At 42.4% G+C, this 24,504-nt stretch overlaps 1 protein-coding gene across 1 annotated transcript; it reads left to right on the plus strand.

Moving 5' to 3' along the window:
* Nucleotides 1–248: 248 nt before the first annotated feature.
* Nucleotides 249–23,683, plus strand: DCAF10 (DDB1 and CUL4 associated factor 10). The gene is made up of 7 exons (XM_084628656.1): nucleotides 249–607; nucleotides 6,513–6,626; nucleotides 13,038–13,235; nucleotides 13,728–13,930; nucleotides 15,402–15,512; nucleotides 16,616–16,761; nucleotides 20,727–23,683. Exons 1-7 carry the CDS (start codon nucleotides 264–266, stop codon nucleotides 21,093–21,095), a joined length of 1,485 nt encoding a protein of 494 aa, XP_084484782.1. The 5' UTR covers nucleotides 249–263; the 3' UTR covers nucleotides 21,096–23,683.
* Nucleotides 23,684–24,504: the final 821 nt, after the last annotated feature.

Raw genomic sequence — 24,504 nt, forward strand, 5'->3', positions numbered from 1 at the left:
ACTCCCCCGTGCCGGGGGTGGGCTGATCCCGCGCGCGGGCTGGGTCCGGCTCTGGGGGCACGTGGGCGGGGCGATGGCGAGGGGGGGGGACAGGAAGGGGCGGGGCCCGTGGGTGGCCCCGCCTCCGGCGGGGCGGGGCCCGGGCGCGCGCGGGCGGTTTCCGGCCGGCGGCGCGGGCAGCAGCGGAAGCGGCGCTCGGGGGCCGGGCCCCGCTGCCGACGCGTCCCGCGCGCTGTGATGCGAGCGGCCGGGCGCGGCGCGGGATGAGCTCTGCGCGCGGGGAGGCGGCCGGCCCCTCGGGCCCGCCCCGCCGCCCGTCCCCCGCCCCGCTGCCGCCGCCGCCCGGCATGGAGCCGCCCAGCGCCAAGGAGCCGCCGGGGGAGCCGCCGCCCGCCTCCCCCCAGGCCCCGGGGGGGGCGGCGGCGGGCGGGGGCCTGTTCGGGTGGCTGCGGGGCCGCTGCCTGGGCCGGGGGCTCTTCGTGGACCCGGCCCGCGACAATTTCCGGGCCATGACCGGGCTGTACAGCTCCATCCAGCCCGCCGACTCCGTGTACCTCAGCACCCGCACGCACGGCGCCGTCTTCAACCTGGAGTACTCGCCGGACGGGTAAGGCCCGGCCCCCACCCCCCTCGGCGGCCCCGGCCCGCCCCCCCCCTGGTTCCCCCCCCCGCCCCACATCCCTTACCCCCGCCGCCTCGATCCTCCCGTCCCCAGATACCCCCTCCCCACAGCGATCCTCCTGGTCCCATCCCTACCCCCATCTCCTCCGTACCCACACGGATTGCAGCTCTTCCTCCTCCACACGCACACACGCTGCTTTTCCTCCCTCCTGGCCCGGACCCACGTCCAGCCCAATCCTCAAATCCCCTGCCCAGAACCACCCCCCCTTCCCCTCACACACACACACACACCTGTGCCTGGCCCCATCCCTCCCCCACCCCTAGTCTGGACCCCCCCATGCCCCAATCCTTCCCTGCACCTCCCTATGCTGAGCCCCCACTCTTTCCAGCCTGGACCTCCACCATGACAGGGACCCTGTCACCTCCCCTCTCTGGGGAGCCCCCACCTCCAGATCAGTAAGAGACTGTGACCCATCTGGATATGTACCCTTCTGCAGAAAGACTCCTTCCCATTCAGGTGGGGGACTGAGGGGTGGCCCTGCTGGGGCATAGTCCAGTATCTTCCCACCCCCTCACCTGGACAGGTAGGAGACTGCTGGGACCCACCTGAGATACTCCCACCCTGACATTCCCTGGGGGAGGGACCCCCTGAAATCCCTAGGGGTACAACAGAGCTTTCTACCCACCATGGGCAACCAGTGGAGATGATCTGCTCCCTGGCGAAGCCCAGAGAGACGCTCTCATTCCTGGTTTCAGAGTAGCAGCCGTGTTAGTCTGTATTCGCAAAAAGAAAAGGAGGACTTGTGGCACCTTAGAGACTAACAAATTTATTTGAGCATAAGCTTTTGTGAACTACAGCTCACTTCATCGGATGCAACTCTCATTCCTGGGACAGAGGGATTTTGTCTCTGATGGGGATCGAGGGTGTCTGCCATGTGGGGAATTGGGTGCTGATGGGCCTGTCTCTGCACCCCCATGTGGGTCTGATTGGGTTTGGGATGATGCTTAGGTCACACTATATGGCAGAGGACTGAAGGGTGGGTAACACTGTTGTACTCAGCTGCAACAGTAGGTATCATGATCACAGGATGGACAGTAATTGCCTTGAGGGGGGAAATAGAGGGCCAAAATCCACTCATTAAACAGCACTTAGATGACTAGAATGTTTTTCAAAGGTTGAACTGTCTCTCTAACTAGTTGGAGGCTTAATACAATTACAATTAATAGTCTCAGGAATTTGACTGAGGTCAGTAACTATCCCTAGCCCTGCTGGGGAAATTGAAGGAGAGTGAATTGCACAAGATCACACAATAAAGCTGTGAACAGAACTTGAGTTTTCCACCTCCTAATCCTCTGTCCCATCTGCTGGACTTATATGATAACGGAGGATAAAGGTACTGATAGATGCAACTTACAATCCTTGGGGAAAGTCTCTAACAAGAAGCTGCTAAAACTGGCAACTGCAAGATGACAGGAGATATCCTGTGAATGGGTAAACTGGTTAACAGGCTGCAAAAAGTAGGAATAAACAACCAGTTCTCTGTAAACAAAATGTTTAGTAATGGGGTATGCCTCAGGTACGAGCACCAGTGGTCAATACCTGGACCTTAAAGAGGAGTAGATGGTGAGGTGGCAAAAGTTGCTGACACATGATTTGTTAGTCAAGATTTAGGAAGGAGTTGTGAAAAATTCCTACCCAACCTAGCAGCACAGAGTAACTGGGCAGCATGATGGCAGATGCAAGTCATAGAAAACAGTTCAGTATTCGGTGGTGGGTAAAAAAGTGGCTTAGATGTTAGGCTGTATTTAGGAGAAAATAAAGAATAATACGGAAAACATTATGTAAACTTGATGGTATGTCCTCACCTTGAATAGTGCATTCAGTCTCTCTGCTAAACCTCTCGAAAGCAATGAATGGGAAAGGCCAATTGGATAATAAGGGAACCAAGAGGATGCTCATTAAAACTATGAAATCAACTACTGAAACCAATATATTTAAAATATATCTAATTCTGTGGAACTTCCTATGTTAGGTTATTAGACTGAACAGTGATTAGACATGTATCTGAGGAAGTGAGCTGTAGCTCACGAAAGCTTATGCTCTAATAAATTGGTTAGTCTCTAAGGTGCCACAAGTCCTCCTTTTCTTTTTATATAAACAATAGCATTTCTTTTAAAATAGCATATCCAGAAAGCACAAAGTATCCTTTCAGGGCCTATATAATCTAATAACGATTTGGGATAGGAAAAAAGTCTTTCTCATAGACCGGGGGGTAGTAAAGTAGATACTGGGACAAGACTGACTCTTGACCTGTCTTGGAATAACAATAGCTATATTCCTACTCCTAGGCAGGTGTTAAAAGTTAAACCAAGTTTCCTGATTTGACAAACCCATTCCAGTTTCATTTGCTGTTCTGAAAGTTTAACCAGTAAAAATCCAATGTTGGTGTGTGAGTGCATTATTAAAGTGTATGCTTTGTTATTTGGCTGAAGAGAGAATGAATCTATAGGTCTCCTGCCCATTGATGTGTGTGTGAGAATAAGGAACCGAGCAGATGCCGTAAGAGACGCTGTCGAGATTTGTAGGCCAAAAAGTTTTGATCACTTCTTGCTTGCAAAGTCTTTGTCGTTCAGTGTGGTAATTTCACCAAATCTTTTAAAAAGATTTTTACACTAATAAAGTGGGGTGTATTCATGTTGCGGGTAGGGAAATTCAGTAAAGAAATAAATCTGTCTAATGCTTTCAAGAGTTAATTTAAAAAAAAGCTACACTGCCAAGGCTTAACTACAATGACACCGTGTATTGGGACCAAAGATTTTGTGTTAAGGCTGAATTCTGTTTGCCTTACATATGCAAATAGTACCACTGAAGTCAATGGGACTTGAGAATAAGTAAGATGAGCACAGCTTGGCCCAGGGAGTGGCATGGTATGTAAATGGTTACAATTCTGTTGTAAAACAGCTGGTCACAAGCTACTGGAGACAACTTTGAACCTCTTCGACTGAGCCATCGCTTTAATGACTACCTGCGCCATGTTTGAGCCAATGGGCCTCTGGGTTACAAAAACTAGTTCAAGATCTGGGACTTGCTGTATTCACTTTTATGCCAAAAAGACAGTGCTAGGCTGGGGGAGACCAATGTCAGTTCTAAGGTCTTACCTTGGGAGACCCACTTGGACTACAAACAAATGACTTGAGCCATTGGAAAGCTGTGGATCTCCACTGTCCAGCAATATAAAGTATTTGCTTATAACTGCAGCAGGTCCTATGACGGGATTACGTAGTCGAGATCTGATTACTATCTTGTTGCTTTTTCCACTTCCATTGACTCTAGTAGAAGATATATTACCAACAGTGAGCATGTAGTAACAATAGTAGGAAGCATTTATAGAGGATTAAGCAAGTGCTGTTTTGTGTGATGAGAAGTTTTCTTACACTGGGACTCTTGCACTGGCATAGCTACAATGAAGCATCACTTCAGACCCCTAGTGTACATGTGCTGCACGGATGTAAAAAGTCACTTGCAGTGGTGCCAGCGTAGCTACCTCACTACAAAAGTACTCATTGTAGACAAGGCCTAAGCTGCCTTTACACATCCGATGATCCTGGGCGGATTTGGGAACCAAATTGACACTTGGCGCAAGTTAGCAGGCACAGGCCTACTGTAACTTATGCTAGCTAGAACATTCCCCATGGGATCATTCTACTGGTTGAGGATTTGGTGGAGCACATTTTCTTCTTGGCTGAAATACCCCATTGCATCACTCTACACTACTCAAGAATCCTCTTATGCTGGGGAAATCCTTAGCTTCCCATTTAAGGCAGCTCTAACATCAGTTTGTGTAGCTCTAGAGATGCAAAGTGAGCTTAGTAATGCTGCTCATCTGGCTCAGTGATACTCAGCTAATTTTAAAAACATAAATGTTGTTTGGTAGTGAAATGGGATACCCTTGATTAATGCAGAACCAGACTTCCCCAAAAAATTACTGTTATCTTATACCTATGTGCCTCTCTGGGATTTTTGTAAATTGTCTTGCTGCCATTTGCTTTCCTAGTATTATCTGTGAACATGCCCCGAAAAGGATCTTAGGTTCTCAGATTCTGCGAACAACTTTTGACAACTGTTAACATCAGTGAACAGGTACGCCTAGGCCAGTCTTCACTGCATTTATAGCAGGATAATTAACACCTGCTAGCTATTGCTCTGTAAAACCCTCATGGAGACAAGGCTTTGTAGTTTTTATCGCAAGGTGGGGCTCAGTGAGGTGAACGGGATGTTGATCTTGCTTACGTACATTGTGGTAAAAGCTACCTGTGTCTTACCTCCTCTAGGATTGTACAGTGAGATAGCTAACCCACATTTAGTTTTATCCTGCTGTAAATAACTACCTTTCGGTTGTGAAGACACCCTTAGCCACAGCTAGTGACAAATGACACATTTGCAAATCTTTCCTCTGACTTCTACCTGTGTTTTAAATCTTTAAGATTTAGTAACGCACATCAGCTTTATTTTCTTCTAAAGTTTTAAGAATAAATGGTTGAGTCCTAAAATAGCCAAGTATTTTAAAGTTCTAAATGATTGCCAAATTCTGCTCCAAAAGCGTGGGTTTTTTTTTTTTCACATGCTGAATAATTGAGAAGTTTAACAGAGCTCCTCGAATGGTCAGATTATCCTTAAATGGCATTCTATTTGAATTTTTTTAAAATTAGTCAGTTTAAAGGAATTCTGCTTTCTGACAGAGCACTCTTTAAATAGTGTATCCTGAATGTTTTCTTTCCACTGACTTCAGTAGGCTTTGGATCAGGACCCAAGTGAGCAGCTACCTAACTCAAAATTATTATAAAGAAAGGGATAAGCTATTATGACTGAGTGCAAACTAATCTGACTTTCAGAAACAGCTGCCTGAAATGAAGTAATTATCTGGTTTGGTTAGTATTGGTAAACATCAAATAGTTTTAAATTGCAAATATTTTTGTTTATATTTACTGGTCAGTTGCTGATTACAGAATACCTGCATGTGTATTAGTTTGAAATGATCCAAACACATACATTACAACTGGCAGGGTGGTGAGACATGACCCAGATTCTAGAGTTCTCACGTGTGTTCCAAATGTACTTAAGTACTGCTACTGTCCATTGCGTGTGTATTAGAGGTTTCTATCTGAGGATCTCAACACATGAATTAATATAGCTTCACAGTACCCTTCTGAGAGGCATGTATTCTCATCGTATAGCTAGAGGAAGATGGTTAAATACCCAAGGACGCATGGGAAATCCGTGATAGAGATGGGGAATAGAACCCACATCTTCACTACTACTCTTCATCCTTCTTTTCCTGTCCTTATTACAGACAATAATCCTTAACCAATCAGTGCACACTTTCCCACCTAGGAACCCCTAGGTTAGAATATAAAGTACTGCACTGATAGGGCAAAGTGTCCTTAAAGATCACTGTAAAAACTGTACTAAAATATACCTAATTGTGTCATCAAATGTTATGAAGTAACATCCGTTCAATAGCTATAAAACAACCATACTACATATAAAACACTCTGAATAAAAAGATCATGTGATCACACCAGCTGTGCATCAATGTATGCCAACAGCCAGGCTGTTGAGGAGATGGAATCTTTCTGAAAAGGTAGTAGAGGAATTGACTTGGTAAGGGAGTAAGCAGTAGATCAGTTTCCACTGTACAATCGTGAAGTAGGAAGGGTTTAAGGAAAAGGTAACTGTACAAAGCCCATCAGAACAGTATCCATCTGTAAAATGTGAACATTTAGCAATAAAACAGAGATGAATCAATGACAACAGCTGTAAGGGTTACTTGTCAGTGTTTGCAGCCTTCATTTCTCTTTACTAACTGCAAGATACCTCTCTCCCTTTTCAGGTCAGTGCTGACTGTTGCTTGTGAACAGACTGAGGTCCTGCTTTTTGACCCCATATCTTCAAAGCACATCAAAACTCTCTCTGAAGCTCATGAGGACTGTGTGAATAATATCAGGTTAGTATCATGGGAAACAAAACCAAACTTTCAGTAAATAGAACTCCAACATTTTTCCTAACTGTAGGTGTTAACATGTTCATGATGCTGTAGTGATATACAGATCAGTCCTGTGCTATTCTGTGCTTTTTGTCTTGTCAGCAGACAATGTGGTATAACTATACCAGTTCACAAACTGCAGTATGGGTGTGGGGAGAAAGTTGATGGAGTATCTTACAAATAAGAGAGCGCACAATGCAATATTGAACATATACATACAACGCACCTTTGTCCCTTTAAGTCTCAGGCTGGAGCAAGTATAGCTAGAAGAAAGAATGTTACTGGAAGCAATGTAGTATAGTGGATAAGGGCCTGCACTGTGCATTAGGAGATGTGGGTTCTAGTCCCAGCTCTGCCACTGCTTCACTATGTGATCTTGAGCAAGTCACTTCACCTCTTTGTGCCTTTTTCCCCTTCGACACATCGTCTGTTTTTACTGTGAGTAAGCACCTTCTTCCATCCTTCCTAGAGGTGGGGATGGGACAACTCCCACCCAGAGGTGGCTGTGAAAGATAGGCCAGCATGACATATGGTGGGAAGAGTGCAGGGACTGAGTTTCTCAACATGGCATTGACCTTCCTGCTAGAGCCCTTTACTCTTGTCTTTTATTTGCCTCTAGTTTATAGATATTTGGTGTATTGTCAACTCCGCTTTTGCTTTTAGAGATCCCACTCGCTGTAAATGCTCATTCTGATACCCTGCCCTCTTTTATATTGTAAATTTCCAAACCTGGGATTCTTAAAATATTCTACTCCTGAAAAGTGAAAGAGTAAAGATGGCTAATGGGGTTCTGGGTTCTGTATCACAATGTTTTTCTTATCAAATGTGCTCAGTTTACAACTAAACCTGCGGTGATTTAACCTGCAAGCCCTACAAATGCAACATGAGCTCGGAGTCGAGCTGAATTCTTTCCTCTTCACGCAGCATCACCAACAATAAACCAGACCAAGTACGCCCTCAGTGTACAACCCAGATACCTAAGAGATCTATGGATGACAATGTTACAGAAGTAATTTTTTTAATGTGTAAAGATAACTGACTGGAACTGAGTTGATCTGCAAGGAAGGGTAGAATTAAGCTCTCACCCATAGCTATGTTGGCCCGATAGAGCTAACCAGGGTCCTCTCCAGTGTATTTGGTCATGTCCACCTTGAGTGAAAAGGTGCCATTTTTACATAGTTACTGAGCAATGTAGAACTGGTTTCTATTTTGAAAAAATACAACGTCTCTGGTGTGTTATCACCATTCTTTTTCCGTGGTTTGAGGTTCTTGCCTTGCTGCAACCTCTCCCCTTAAAGCCAATCCCTGCTGCACTGTCTTTATTTATTCTGGATCTGTTTAATCATTTCAAGCACCTCCCTTACAACGCTTTCATCTGCACAAACAGTGTTGTCATTTTCCTCTGTGCTGAAGCAAAGCAAGCTCATAGATTTTAATGCCAGAAGGGATCGCTGTGATCATCTAAGTGGACTTGCATTGTGTAGGTCATAGAACGTCACCCAGTGATTCTCCCATTGAGCCCAATGAACTTGTGGTTGAAGCAGAGTGGATATTTTTAGGAAGAATCTTGATTTAAAGACTTTCAGTGATGGAGAATCTGCTAGTTCCCTTTTTAAGCTGTCCCATCGGCTAATTACTCTCACTGTTCAGTTTTTTTTAATCACACCTTATTTCCAGTTTGAATTTTTCTAGCTTCAGCTTCCAACCCCGGGCTCTTGTTCTGCTAGATTAAAGAACCTTCTGGTATTGGCTGTCTTCTCCCTGTGTATACTTGTAGACTGTGATCTAGTCAAGTCATGGGTCTGAACCAGGGTTTTTGTCTGAAGCCCAGAGATTATCAGTATAAAGAATACTATCAGGTGATACCGAAGTGCTTCATTTGATGACTGTAATAATCTGACTAGACCATCCATAGTCTTGCACCATTCCTGTTTCAAAGTCTTCTTACTTGGCAGAAGGTAAAGTGCCTGACTTCTATTTTTCCCAGTGTGTCTCCTCACTAAATAGTGGAGAGCCACTATGCACATTTGCGGCAGACGTTGGGTGGTGTGTACAGACTGATGCAAGTGTGTAGTACATCTGCTTCGTTTCATGCATAGGTTAGTCGGTGTGGAGTGAATGAAGTCAGGGGACAGCATATTGAACGGTCAGAATACTCAGGGTGGATAAAGATCATGGTTTTCTTAAAGATTTTGTTAATCATTTCTTTTTTAAATATATGTTTACATTAGTTTTTTTTATTTACATGTTAGTTCTTTACTTCCTGTTTTGTAGTCTTAAATTACTGAAGCTGGTATACTCATTTTAGTGAGCATCCTTTCAGACTTTTTTTCTTCTAAGAACTTTTGCACTTAAAATCCATGTCCGTGCTGAAAAAGAAAAATCGGGGGCGTCACTGATATATTTACTGTCAGACATAAAACTGGTATGCAAATGGCTGTAAATATAGCACAGGCTAACACCACGTTCCTATAGATTGAAATTTCATAAACCAAGAAAGCTGAAATGCTTTCATCAGGGTTTGCAACCTGAAGTCAATGGGATTTATGATTTTTGGAAAAATCCCACTTTTACGTGCCTAAATATAGGTTTAGGAGCCTAGGCCCTGCTTTTGGAAACTTTGGCCTGTGTATTAGTTAATAACTTTTTCACTGTTAACGAGGAGCAATTTTTGTTTTCAAGTGACAGATTTTGACACTAATGCTTTCAGTAATGATATCCCTGATGCTGCGGGCACTTATGGGCATGCTTAACTTTAACTACATTGATAGTCCCACTGAAGCCATAGGGACAAATCATGTGGGTAAAGTTGTTATCTTAAGCATTTGCAGGATCCAGACCTTCACTTCCAATATTCTGTGTTTTTTGCCTCTAGCAGTTTTGCAACATTGCGGTGATACTGTACCAATAGTGGTATTTAGAAAAACAGCACTTATAAATTAGGTTTCAGAGTAGCAGCCGTGATGGTCTGTATTCGCAAAAAGAAAAGGAATACTTGTGGCACCTTAGAGACTAACAAATGTATTTGAGCATAAGCTTTTGTGAGCTACAGCTCACTTCATCGATGTGACATTTCTTAGTCTCTAAGGTGCCCCAAGAACTCCTTTACTTATAAATTAGTTCATTTTAAATTTTAATCTAAAGTTGCAGTATCATACATTTTTAAATTAGTTTTACAAAGCCTCAACCTGATCTAAATCAGTGACTTCTTAGAAAAAATCCAGTGGCTTAAGTCACCTTGACTTTATATCATTCCACCCTGAGAATAACTAAATTATTGAATTGCCATGTTCACTGTTCAGTCCAGCGTGTTCACTGTTCAGTCCAGCGTGTGCACTGAGTTAGGCAGAGGTCCTGTATAGGAAAAGTGTGTGGTTGTCATTAAAAGCGGTATCATAATCCAGATGCACAAAGGGGTGGAGTTCCAGCTATGCAGGCATTCCATGGCTCTTGAGTGCGTGACTACACTACTCGATCTTTTAGTGCAGACTTTTTAGTATGGAATTATTTAAGATTTTAAATTTATTTTTGTAGAGGGAAGTGATTGGGGTGGGGGGGGAAATAAAACTGTAGGACCAAGTAGGGAGAGGTTGGAGGAAGATGAGGAGAAAGGCCAAGAAACTAGAAGAATGAGGTCTGGCAGCAGAAGTTAGTGATTGGAGAAAGGTGGGAAGAAGGTATACCTGACCTCCTGTGATGGCAAATCCTAGGAGAAAATTGCACAGGTGTGTCTTACTCCTGTTACTGCTTTTTTAGATATGCGTTCAATCCTGTACAGAGCTCCCTCTGCTGGCTCTTGTCGCCACAGCAAGCAATATTCCCAGAGTTTTACTGTCTTCATGCTGGTGCCTACAATAGGCAGTGAAGGAAACTACAGACGAAACCAGTAGGGACTGAAGTGTTTGCATTTGAGATTCTGGAGATATTACGAACGCTCTGGATAAATAAAAAGAAACAACGCCAAAACATCAGTAGTGTCTTTAAACATTTTCATGAGTCGCAGTAAAAAGGCAAATACTAAGCTAGGAGGATAAAAATGCATATTTCACTATGTCCTGGTCAGCTCTTTGTTGGACTAACTCTCCTGTATTGTTGAAGGGCGTCTTTATACACTTCTCAGTCAGTTTGGGGCCAGATTTTCAGAAATTCGTGTACTCAAGGTAGTAATGCAATTACCCTGGGTGGTGGAGTACAAACATGGCCCAGTCCAGATTTAGTTAGTTGTGTGGCAGCACGTCTGAAAATTTGACTACCGTTAACTTTCTTCAGTCACCAAAACTTTGAAACAATCTGCTTTTTCAATAATATTAATAGGTCACAATGAGGTGAGGTCTCCTTGTGCTCGGGTCAAAATCCCTTACTAATTTCCTTGGATATTTAAGTGACAGTGGTGTGCTGTATAAAACCCCAAGGAGTTTGTGACTTAGCCAGAAAATATTTCAGGCATAAGATGCACTGGCTAACCCAGCTAGGTGAGTGCTTTTTACAGTGGGACAGGGTTTAATAATGGGCTAATATTGGTAGGCTTCACAGAAAATGTGTTCTGTTTTTCTTAAAGGAGGGATTTGAATGGAGAGAAGCTAGTGATTTTGTCCAGCAGGGATGGAAGGGACAGCATGGGAGGAAGAGTCAAAGGATGTGGTAAGGAGGGAGGGGAAAAAAGAGTAAAGAACAGTACCATGTCATCTTAATTCAGTGAAACCTACTAGAACCTTGTGCTATCTAAAGTGTGGAGATGAGGATTCCTGTATCTTTCAGCACTCTGCCTGTTGACAAGAGTGGAGCGATTCTGAAACCAAAGTGAAGGCTGCAGGTCTAAATGAAGTCTGACAGCCTTGAGAATATCCCTCTAATAAAGAGGCTCCCCAAAGGGAGTCTTCTGCTAACGGTGGTCTGAAAGCTGGCTGGTCACGTGATGCTAATTTCTAGCATCCAGCTGCTAAACTGTACTAAAAGGCAGTTAAAAATACAGTCAATCCTTCCCTAGTATCTTCTGCAAGAGCAATTGCTTTAGTTGCCACAGGGATGACAGGCTATATATAGTACAGTGTTGGGTGCCTATATAGATCTGTAGAGAAATAAATGACTAATTTAATAGTATTTGCTTGATTCTCCATCAGTTAAGAAATGTGTTTTATTCCCCTGCCCAAAAAGTATTTCTGGGGGAGATCAGTGTCACCAGTGCTACCTAAGACACATTTGGGCCCCTTTTCTATTTTAGTGGCAAGCCTTATAAATCCAATAAACACTTACCGCACATCTTCCATGGCAGTTTGGCTTTCAGGGGCGTCATTCCATACATCTATTAAAAGGCCAGCCATTATTCTACAATCTGCTAAAGATGTGGTAGCAGGTAGTGGGACATGGAGGGACTTGGGGGGGTCATTGCATTCAAAGCACATGTACAGCGCTATGGCCGCAAGTGCTAATGGATGGATAAACCGATCAATCTCAAATAGGAGTAGGGGCTGGCAATACCTCTGTGTTTGGCATTGGTGTGACCATTACTGGAATGCTGTATCCTGGTCTGGTGCCCACAATTCAAGAAGGCTGTTGATAAATTGGAGAGGTTTCAAAGAAGAGCCACGAGTGATTAACAGAATGGAAAACATCTTGTAGTGAGAGACTCAAAAAGCTCCATCTATTTTGCTTAATAAAGAGTAGGTTAAGGGGTGACTTGATTAGTCTGTAAGTATCTACATGGGTAACAGAAATTTGATAATGGGCTCTTCAGTTTAGCACACAAAGGTGTATAACAAGATCCAATGGCTGGAAGTTGAAGCTAAACAACTTCAGACTGGATATAAGGCATACATTTTTAACAATAAGGGCAATTAAAAATTGGAACAACTTATCAAGCGTTGTGGTGGATTCTCCATCACTGGAAATCTCTAAAATCAAGTCTGGATGCTTTTCTAAAATATATGGCAGGTTCAAACAGGAATTAATTCAGGAAAGGCTTGTGTCCTGTACAGGAGATCAGACTAGGTGATCACAATGGTCCCTTCTGGCCTCATAATCTATGAAAACCACCAATGGGACATCCCTGAGACAGTTTTTAAGATGTGTCCATGCTATGAAAAAATATTGCCCTCCCCTGCTCTATTTCCATAGATCTTGTTAGCTGCTCTCTTTAGTTTGTCCCTGGAGATGAAATATGAAACTGATACTTATGTTTTTGCCTCAAAAAGAGTGGTAAGATTCACATCACTAAACTGTCTGCTACTGCAAACTATCCATCCTTTGTGTGTGGCTTTATTTTTATAAATCATAATTCCCAGTTCAGGAGTAACAGTCTGAAACATCTTAGACACACAAGGCGGACAAGACTGTGCTTGCTTTACAATATTTAACTGTCTGTCAACTTCACAGGTTTCTAGATAATCGACTGTTTGCAACTTGCTCTGATGACACTACGATAGCACTTTGGGATCTGAGAAAGCTAAACACAAAAGTGTGCACTTTACATGGTCACACAAGCTGGGTGAAGAACATCGAATATGACACCAATACCAGACTACTAGTAACATCAGGGTTTGATGGTAATGTGATCATTTGGGACACCAACAGGTATGTGAATATGGGTTATGTATGGTCATTAAATATATGAAATGTGATAGGGACAGGGCTCTTTTAAAATAGATACATTCATCTTGGATGAAACTCTATTGCTCCTAATGGAAACTTAATACATTCTTAAATTTTGTCACTGATTGGCTGATGAGCAATGGTGATGATCAAGAATTAGGATTGCCTTATTGCGATGAAGATCTAGCAACTCAAAGGAGGTCAGATTGAAACAAAGCTGAAAATGTGCTGTATCAATCTAGAAATACAAGTGTGCACATTGAGGATCCCCACCCCCTATTTAAAGTCCAGTTTAAATGAGATCCATAAGAGTGTACAAATGGTGAATGAGTCAGTGGGGGACACAGAGTGCTCAGCACTTTGAAAATCAGCTCATGTGTTTATGAATTGACCTGTGGATTTCAGAATCTAACTTTAGGCTCCTGTTTTTGCCAATCTTGGCCCTAATCATCTCTCTCATTTTGCACTATCCAGGTGCACCGAAGAAGGATGTCCTCACAAGAAGTTTTTTCACACCCGTTTTCTCATGCGGATGAGACTGACACCAGACTGTTCAAAAATGTTGATCTCCACCTCCTCTGGGTATCTTCTGATTTTGCACGACCTTGATTTAACCAAGTCCTTAGAGGTTGGCAGCTATCCAATATTAAGAGCCAGAAGAACTGCATCAAGTTCAGGTGAATTCTTGTTAGTAAAAATTTGTACATTGTGATCCATTTGATAGAGGTATATGTATACTGTTCCCTTAGAGAGTGGCTAAGAAGATTCTAGCAGGAAAGTGGCACTATGATAGCTATTTTACCTTGTTCAGGAGTGATTCTGGCCTGTAGTTAAGCTGACCTAAGTCCCCATATAGACAGCGCTAGATGAGTCAAACAACAAAATTCTTCCATTGACCTAGCTACTGCCTCTTGCGGAGGTGGCCTACCAGTGCTGACGGGGGAATCCCTCCCGTTGGTGTAGGTAGTGTCTACTCTGAAGCTTTGCTAGCATTTTAAGTGTAGATAAGCCTTAATAGGATACCACCAGAGAGTGATCAAATATGAAATAACTAATGTGGGAGACTGTTTCCTGTTGGTCTGTCACATGGGTGCTGTGAGATACTTAGTAGCAGGGGGAGGGATAGTTCAGTGGTTTGAGCATTGGCCTGCTAAACCCAGGGTTGTGAGTTCAATCCTTGAGGGGGCCATTTAGGGATCTGGGGCAAAAATTGGGGATTGGTCCCCCTTTGAGCAGGGGGTTGGACTAGATGCTCTCTTGAGGTCCCTTCCAACCCTGATATTCTATGATCCAGAGAACTCAGCAGCAGGATATTCTGTGGTTCGTGGTTCATTTTGCCACATTGCAAGAACTTAACAAAATAGTCCCCCAAATTAACAATGTACTCTGTGCCTCCCTTACTGTTTGGTGTCAGTCACTTTTGTCTTAGCAGAGCTACTATAGGCTGCCCAGCGGTCAATACAAGGTAACCTACTAAACATGCAGTGCTGCTCTGAAAAGGGACTTTATAAATGGCATAATGGGGCTTCATGTTATTTCCTAGCAAATTCTCTGTAGTTACTAGTGAATGGAGCAGATTTTTTCTAATTGCCGTCTGCCGTTCATACAGACCCTGAATCCAAGTTGAAGTTTGTTGTTTGACTCATCAGCACCCGTGGCAAAGATGCTGCAGGTCAGACCCTGACCCAAGTTACCCCTGTGCAGCCTCGGTCTAAATGGAGTTGCACAGGTGTGAATGAGAGACCGTTTTACCTTTTGGCATCCGTTACTGCAGAAGCATGAGCAGGAGAGAACCCAACTCCTGACTCTTAGACCCTAGGTTGAGTTTGTAGTGCTGGCAGTTTACTTGTAACAGATGCAAACATGGATCCATAATGGTACTTCTAGGGTTGTTTTTCAGAGCAGAGCCACACTTTAAATTGAAAAGAGTGCACTGAACACTAGCTTATTTGGGGTTAGAAGGAGTGGTTTGGTGCTCAATTGTTTGTGGTTTAAGGCACTTCTTGGGAAAGCACTGTCTTCATTAGTGAGCCATATTTGATTAGGGCTGTGCTGGTTTACGTTCACAGGAGGTTAAAATGAGATATATACAAAGCAAAAGAGCTTATCCCATCTGTCAGATTTACATGGCTGCTACTCTGGTTTCAGACACGACAGCTACCAGTTCATCTGGTCCTAGAGCTGTGGGTTCACCATGTCACCAAAATGATTCCGGTCCGTTGTCTGAGAAACACATGTCGCGACCCTCCCAACGAGAAGGTATGTTAAGACTAGAATAAAACGCATAGGTTCTTATGTGTAAGTGGGTCCAGTGAGTAGCCAAAATGTAAACGTGAATAAATAGTGTGTACTTTACTTTCCTACCTCTTATTGCTTAGGCTATTTTAAAAATCTCACTAGGCTTTACACAAATTCCGTACTATATATCATCACTGTATATAGAATGGTGATGTCCGGAGTTCTAATGTTGTTGCTTATCCCTATCTACTATGCCAGTTACCCTATCGTAAAAGGAAATTAGATTGGTTTGGCATGATTTGTTTTTGATAAATTCATATTGGCTATTACTTATTACCCTGTTATCCTTTAGGAGTTTACGAATGGATTGTTTTAATAATTTGTTCCATTATCTTTCCATATATCAGTTCACCTGTAAAATAGGGATAGCGTTGAGCATAAAGTCACTAATGACTGTGCAGTGCTCAGATGTTATGGTGATGTGAGGGTTGGTTATAGGAGTACCTAAATGAGAGGGCAGAATCTGCCTGCAGAACCTTTTAGTGGTGATCAACAAAAAGGAAAGAACCCAGCTTGAGATTCAGATCCCAGGGTGAGTTTGCACAGCTCGCAATAATATAAACATTGTTTACTTGTGAACTGAGCAAGGCTGAAACAGGAAGGCACTCCTTCCAACGCCCATTTTAGTGTTACTGTGGAACTGTGCTCTTTAAAAATATCTTGCAATGATGTTGAAAAGCTGAACATTTGTGTGATATCCTCTATCTTTGCACATGCGTATTAATGTCATCTGAGATGGGTTCACACAGACTTCTTAAAAGATAAGTTGTCAGAGCAGAATCAGGACTCTGGTCTCTTGCTGCTCTGCTACTGACTAATTGTACCCTTCAGCAAGTTACATAATCTCTGCCTCAGTTTACTTATCTGTGGAACTGGTATAAATGCTTTTTAGGGTGGTTAAGTTTGTGTTAATCCAGTTAGTCTCTCTTACAATGTGATGTAAGTTTCAAAAATTTATTTTTCATTTGATTGCGTTTTGCTATGTAGCGTTGGTCAATAGTGAAAAGAGATGAACTGTTGTGTAGTGATACTGTGTGACTTGTGGGTTGGTATCTCCCTCCTAGGTGGATCTCCACGAAATAGCCTTGAGGTTTTAACACCAGAAGTTCCTGGAGAAAGGGACCGTGGTAATTGCATTACATCGCTGCAGCTCCATCCCAAAGGATGGGCTACTCTTCTTCGGTGCTCAAGTAATACAGATGACCAGGAGGTAAAACAAACAAACCATGGCACATACTTAAAAACTTAGCACTTAGAATAAGAAGTGTCAAATCCTAGAACTGCATATCAAATTCCTTAATTGTAGGTGAACGTGGATTTTGCATCTCCATGATTGAGTGCGGATTAACTTTTTCTGGTTACAATACACTGTTTTGGATTGAATTAGGAACGGGGTGACTAGTTGGTATTCAATTTATGCCATTTTCCTAATCTTTGCATTCCTATATTTAGGAATGATAGGAAGTGAACAGTAATGTGGGGAATCACCTGCTTTTCCTGACCACCATAGCATGCCTCTCTCTGGGAGATTTGCAGTGTGAATGTTTGTCCCATTCCATTTGTCGCATGGCATGCAGGTGAGAGCAGGAATTGGGTAGGCAGCCTGCATTTCAGTCTGAATGTGACCAGTAAGGACACAATCAAGGAAGAGGCGTTTGAGCTGAGAATTTGTCACTCTGACAATCTGGCAGAAGGAGCGTACAGTTTCTCACGGTAACAAGGACTTCAGGCTGCGCTGTCATCCTTCTGACTCGCCCTGCCATGGTGCGCAGTAGGTAAACAGAAGCTGCACCTGAGCGCTCCAGAGGGCTTCAGCAGAGCTCCTTAAAGACAGGCAAACGTGAACTATGGAAACACTTGCAGCCAGGGGAAAATGTGTGGCCCTTGGCAAGAGAGCAAGAGTGCAGATCCAGAATTATCGAGTGTTCTTAGTCAGAGAATAGCATACCACCTCTTTTGCCATTCCTGGTGTTTTGCAGGGAAGAAGCATGTGCTAGCAAGTTGAATCACTGACCCTACATTACCTGTGTGCTTCACGCAGGACCCCAGGAACTCAACACCAAAGACCAGGAGGACCAAGTTGTTGCGTTTTTTTGGCATTTTTTTAAATGCAAGTTTTGCCTTCAGGCTTTTGGTGGAGAAAACCACTCCTGCAAATCCAGAAGCTTGTCTACAGATAATGAGAGGCATCAGATTACACCATTGTTCTGAATAACTGTGCAGACATTAAAGCCTCAAGGAGTGTTCATAATAGCGTGTGGCGTTTATGTATGTGATACAACTTTGTATTCACAATACTTGGCTAAGCCAACAGTCTGCAGCAAATGTGATTCTTTACCAGTAGAGAATTTGTTGGCTGTCCTAAGCGTTTGACAACAGCAAATATCCTAAATATCATAGTATATGCCTGTTGGAGGTTATCAAGATATCTGTTTAATTATCTGCTTATAAAAGAGAGGCTTGTGTGCGCTGCTCTAAGAAATCTGATGTTACACTGCTGGCTCCTTAGCAGAATATCCGTGGATCAATGAATACCCTTCTGGAGAGACTTTGGTGGTAGAAGTTAGCATCTTGGTGTAAAACCACTGTCATAGAGTTTAGGGCCAGAAAGGCAGCATTAGATAATCTTGTCTGATCTCCATTATATCACAGGCCATTAAACTTTTATCCAGTTACCCCTGTGTTGAGCCTGATCACTTGTCTTTAGCTAAAGCAGATCTTCCAGAAATGCATCCAGTGTTTATAATCAGCTGCAGAACATGCCGAGCTATCATTTGTGAGCCACTGATTCCATCCTCTAGCAACCTTCTCCATCTTTGAAATGGTGAAAATAAAATTGTCCCTGAAATTTCATTGCCATTGCGAGTTGTGCTGGAGCTCGCCTGAGTAGTGCGCTAGGAGACCGAGGGCATATATTCAGGTCACTTTCTAAGAGCAAAAAGGCTTATTTTTAATAACACGTGCCAGTGATAAACCACATTGTTTAGCTCCATCTGACACGTTTTGCATTGGAATGGCTTTGTTCCATACCAAAGCAACTTCCACGTTCTGCAAGTGTCTTGCAAAGTAATTACTGGAAGCTTGACAGACTTGCACTGAGATGGATAATGACTAGTCTATGAATTGACAATCAAACCATTGTAAGATGCATTGTGTTACTTCGCACTAAAAAGTATTTTCCGAAAATGCAGATAACTGAGTTTCCTTGGCTAATTCAATGTGAGTGGCCTAAATGTTTCTCTTCTAAGAAACCAGTTTCTAACTAGGACACATGGCTGCCTCATTCTTTCCTGTGCACATTTACATAAAGAATTAGACTCCAGTCCATACATTATGACTTAGATCGAAAAATTGTTACAGGTTGCTTTCCCAGCTTTGCTCCACACATCTCATTACGGTTGCAAATCATGAAAATTCGTCCAAGCTCAAGTCACAGTGGTGTAAACTCCAACTTGTCATAAGCTTAAAACAAAAAACCTCACCACCCTTAGGTGCTTATGCTGCAAATTAAAATTCTCTACTGGTGGCTAGTCAGGACAAGCAGAACACAGAGCTGCCCATAATGGACAAGCATTAGTAACTTCAAGAGTGAGCTCCGTTACAATGCAGTCAGAGGTGCCTAGATACAGGATTGCCTTTCCCTATCTATATAGGGGCAAAGAAACATCCAAAATAAATGGATGATTATTGGATAAGCATAAAGGATGGAAAGGCTTTTATAAAAGGTTTTGATGATGCAGGAGGTAGCTTAGTTACAAAAGAAGCTGGTAATGATACAACTCAAATGAGACTGCATGGACAGATTCATGACTCGGGTCAGTTCAGTATAGTGAATTGTTCCTCTTATCTGTTGGCTACATAACTAAAGGCAGCTTCTACACTCTCTGCAAGGGTACAGCCAGCTTCCTTTGTGAATGGTCTTGTGAGTGCTTCAGTAGATTAGTCTTGAGGATAATGAATGGAGTACCCTTCTTGTTGTTTTCAGAGGGATACTGAATTCTGACCTTCTGTTAAAGCCAAACCTTTTCCTCACAGTTTCATGAGTAGGATACAAAACTTTGCCAGATTAAGACATAATAATGTTGCTATATAGTTGGTTTTTTACAAATATTGGCGTCTCTAAAGCTAGCGTCTTGCATTGTTTTTTCCAGTCATACAGCACTTCAATGAATTGTTGCAAAAAGTGAAATTCACATTTTAAATGTAAAGACTTCTATGTTGTGTGCTACAAATTTGCATTTGAATAGTGATTTCAGAGCACTGGTAAAATTCAGTGTTTTGCATTAATATCTGATTTACATTCACAATTTAAACCCCAATCCTGCAAAAATGTAAGTACATGCTTCACTTTAACCACAAGTAGTGCCATTGAGTTCAGTGAGATTGCTCATGTGAGTAAAGTCACGTGTGCACCTCTTTTCAGAATCAGTGCCTTAAATGTGAATTGCAGTGACCTGTTTAGTAGGCCAACAAATACAAAAGGTACGACCTTGTCCTCTCCCTAACTTTAACCCCAAAGTGCCAGAGTGGTTTTCTCTCTAGTTATTTGTTCAGCAGTAGTTTGAGAAGCACTCAGTATGAATGAATGCCTTTTCCTAGGATACAGTTTCTAGATTGCCAACATTTGGATTAATGTTGGCTGGGACTAATGTACATATTGACATACTGCCAGTGATCTTCCTACAAAAGGTTTCTCTGTTTTCTTCTAAATGTTTTTTCCAATTTGTGTTGCGGTTCAAAGGGTGCAGAAATTGCAGTGTCTAATCATGAGTCACTGTATCGCAGTTCCAGTTGAGCCTCTTATTTCCTTGAGTGTTTCCTATGCTGCAGTAGGTGCATCTTCTCTTCTATTGAGCAGCCCTGCATTTTACTTCCTCCAGCTAAATCAGATGTTGTATTTTGAATGATTTATTTTAGCAACGACATACCTGCTTCTGCACTGAGAGAAATCCTGTGTCAGTTTTACCTATTCGGTTTAAAGGGGGGAAATGGCCTAAGGGCTGTTCTGTTTTAAAAAGCTCACAGCCATCAGTGGTATCAAAGGAGAGAGAAGTAAAGTGTTGGCTTTAGTTCCTGTGTCTCACTCCCTTCACCTACAAGGTGGGGTGAATGAATAACTGAGTTGCTCCTCGTGTATGTGGACAAATATAACTTTCCTCTCTCTCCCCTGTCTAGTGGACCTGTGTGTACGAATTCCAAGAAGGAGCCCCAGTGCGCCCCGTCTCACCTCGTTGTTCTCTCCGATTGACTCACTGCATCGAAGAAGCCAATGTAGGCCGGGGTTACATCAAAGAACTTTGTTTCAGCCCTGATGGTCGAATGATTTCCTCCCCACATGGCTACGGGATCCGCTTGTTGGGATTTGACACGCAGTGCAGTGAACTTGTCGACTGTTTGCCCAAAGAAGCCGGTCCCTTGCAGGAAATTCGCTCTCTGTATTCACACAACGATGTGGTACTGACGACCAAGTTTTCTCCAACGCATTGTCAGATTGCCTCAGGGTGCCTTAGTGGACGTGTTTCTTTGTATCAGCCAAAGTTCTAGGCACATCTTGCATCAACAGGAACTTCACAGATGTTTGTTTTTATAATTACTTCAGTTTGGTTGAAGTGTGTTCTTTTAACAAAAATCTTGTAAATGTGGACAAGATCATAATTACTATGGTCTGTGAACATAGCGATGAAATGAGTACTCAGTCCAGCACTGTGTGTGTTCTGACACTACAAGTCAGGCTCTGTGCATTCTGTTTTCAGCCTTCCATGCAAACCTTTGCTTCTGATGATCCAGTGCCACTGATTTCCAGGCTTTCTGGTTTCACAGTAGCACTTGTTGGTCTTTCAGTGTGACTTAGGGTGGACTATCTGCAAGATGTCTGGCTAGGGCTGAGGGAATTGTTACACCAAACAATGCCCACACATTTCCTGCTGGTACAATCTTTCCTTGCCACAAAGGAGCTGGACTTCCTGACATACTCTCATTTGGCCTCCGATTGCTGTAACTTTTCTCTACAACAATTAGGTAATGGAGCTGTTCTCCTGCACACTAGATTAGTTTAGCCACAAAGAAACACTTTCCTTTCACAATATAATGATTGACTAGAAAAATGTTTTCACCTTTCTGTAATGTTTTGCTATAGTTAAATCTCTTAGCTTGTTTTCCTTAATGTGCATATATTGTGTTTTATTATAAGGTGGTTGAAGGTCAGGGTGGAGATGCATTTCCTCCGTGAATTCAGTAGGAAGACATTGCCATATTGAGCAGGGAAGCCAGAGTTGATCATTGCAAAGTTGTTGTTTGGAATGTTTTGACATAAAATGACAAGTTAAAAATGCCCCCGGCGGAGTAAGTTGTGCCCCAGACACTAAGGTTTCTAATTGCTGCCCTTGTTGTAGGAAGCTTTCCACATTAATAAAAAATCATAATCACATTTTGTTTTGAAACGTAAGAAATGCTACACTCTAAGTTTCCCTTTGTGTTACCAAGGCTGAGCTGCATAATAAAATACCCTTTTGTAACATGCCCAGATCTTAGCCACCACCTTTGCAAAAGAATTAGCCTGCAGAGAGCCTGTTGTCATTCTGCCAAATGAAGCAGCCCTTCAGATTCCACAGTCAGTCTGGAACAGAGCACAGTATATACAGGCTAAATATATAATTATCTGGATTCAACTGGATTTTTCAGCAGCAAGAATGCACGGATATAATTACTCAGTTTCACTTATCCTCAGTGCTGTTTACCCTTCTGAACATACAGTTGCTTCACTAGTAATCACAAGAACATAATCTTCTGAATATCATTTTTATCTGCAGAAAAAAAGATTGTCCTCTAGTGGCTCAAAACCCAACAGTGTGCAAGTGGATGTAGGTATAATTTCATAGTATGGGTAGAAAGCAAATGAATTTAATCATATTTAAAATTTGGAATTCCTATTGCATGAAACTAGGAACTAAACTTCGCCAGACTTGACAAGTGTACAGACTATCGTTAAGGAGGAGATGAACGTGGCTTCCTCCTAGTCCCCTTCTGGAGGCAGCAAACCTTTCTACATGCTCTTAGTAGGGACACTTGCTCAGCTACAGTACTAACTAGGTTAAAAAGCTTTTTTAAAACCCACAGTCAGTTTAAATATATAGGAATGAGACTTTACACTAGAAATTGCCAGTAAAAGACTTCCTAACCTAAATTGTACTTAGCTTATCCCTGAGGCTTTAGTAAGTGAAACACTCCTGGGGACTTGTCCTGATTTGGACCCAGTGAAATGGGAGAATTTTGTCTGAAAGAATTTAGATTTTAGTCCGCAGTGGTATCTGAAGGGATTTTAAACAAAATATACTTTAATGTAGATTGACTCTTGAACAAAAAACAGTCTGCAGAAGGCACTACAGGTCCAGGGTGGAAAATTAAATGCTGATTAGGTCCAGTAGATGAAGATCTGGAATCCTGCCAATGGACTGGATCACTCCATGAGTCATGCCCTGTGTGTGTATACCAGAACGGATCAGTGGAACTCACTCTGAGTGGCTGTTGCCTCATGGGAAAGCTTTGGAGAAACTGATTTAGGAACCCAGCTGCTTTTTGCTACTGGGGGTATTTGCATGAAGATTGGATTGTTGTTGCTTTTGGAGGAAGGTTAATCTACTCCTGTGTCATCTCCTGTTTGAAATTATATTTAACTCCATAGCAACTAATTGTTTGAGGATTGAGTTCAAGTGACTGAACATGCAGCAACTGAGAAACGAAATTCCCTATTTCCACACAAAATAAGCCGGAGTTGTTGAATCCTTCCCTACCCACCCCCATTTCTCCTGTATTAAATGAACTCTCTGTATAATAGCCTTGCATTTTGAGGGGGCAGTGGCTCTTAACCTAGTCCTACTTTTACGTTTAATGGAGCAAAGTCTAGGGCTATCCCTTCGTCATCTTACAGCAACTGATGTACACAGGTACTTATGCCCAAAATGAAAGGACATGCCTTAGATTCAGTGTGTTATTGAAGTGAAAACTGGGTACTACATGAGCTCTTTTATCACTGGTGCTACTACCAGGAGCTCAGAACAGCAGTGATGAGAGATGTACAAGTAAGTGATCAAATTATGTATTCTCTTGGCATTAAAAGCTTGTTTTAAAACAAATACACTAGGCTGTGGGAGCAAAATCATTCACTTTGACACTACTCAGAAGAATATGCACTAGAAATAAACCATTTTCAGCATAAAGCAGAATGATCAAGTCAAATAAGTTTACTTGTTTTTTCTCAAAGAAAAATAAAGGGGATTGAGTGGCTGTAGTGGGACACATGGTCCTACATGCCAGTTTTACTCATCCTATAAAATGGCTTGTCCAAAATGCAAATTATTGAAATGAAATATCCCTTCAGTCTTCACCTGCCTTTATGTATCCATTTTGTACTGTTCAATAGTCTGAAAATTTAATTCTCAGTCAATTTGGATTTGTTGAATGAGGGTAGGTCTGCTTTCAAGGTATTTTCCTTCTTTATGATGTAAGGGATTACAAATTATATTAAATACCCAATGTACTACTGTGCATGACCAGGATGCAAGCTTCTGATCTGCAAAGAAGTTAAACTCCTGTGGAGACTGTCTCTCTAATGTGGAAACAGTTTTTAGATTAGGCTTTATATTTAAAAAAAACAGTTTACAAAGGAACAGGAATCTGCTGTTATCTGTGTTTGGGTGGCAGAACTCCTAGATATAAATTGTGCTCTTGAAATGAACCGTAGTGGAAGATTTACAGCTCACAGACCAAAGGATGGCAAACCGGGTTAAGTTTGTGTAGCCTTTTAGTACTAAGTTAATTTTAAAAACCAGAATGAAGAGTATTTTCTCAGCCAGCATGCACATATGCAACTATCATACCCATTAAGAATAATATATCCCTACAGAATTATGTAGGACCCTAATTCTCCAGCTTTTCTTTCTGTGGACCACTTGAT

This window comes from Lepidochelys olivacea (assembly GCF_965140295.1).
Source record: "Lepidochelys olivacea isolate rLepOli2 genome assembly, chromosome: 5".
Lineage (NCBI taxonomy): Eukaryota > Metazoa > Chordata > Testudines > Cheloniidae > Lepidochelys > Lepidochelys olivacea.

What these genes read in the sequence shown, in the direction of transcription:
- DCAF10 (XM_084628656.1), top strand. Translation starts at nt 264, where the DNA reads ATGAGCTCTGCGCGCGGGGAGGCGGCCGGCCCCTCGGGCCCGCCCCGC. An exon ending in CTGGAGTACTCGCCGGACGG is followed by an intron (nt 608 to 6,512) that starts GTAAGGCCCGGC and finishes CTCCCTTTTCAG; the next exon opens with GTCAGTGCTGACTGTTGCTT. An exon ending in GCGACCCTCCCAACGAGAAG is followed by an intron (nt 15,513 to 16,615) that starts GTATGTTAAGAC and finishes TCTCCCTCCTAG; the next exon opens with GTGGATCTCCACGAAATAGC.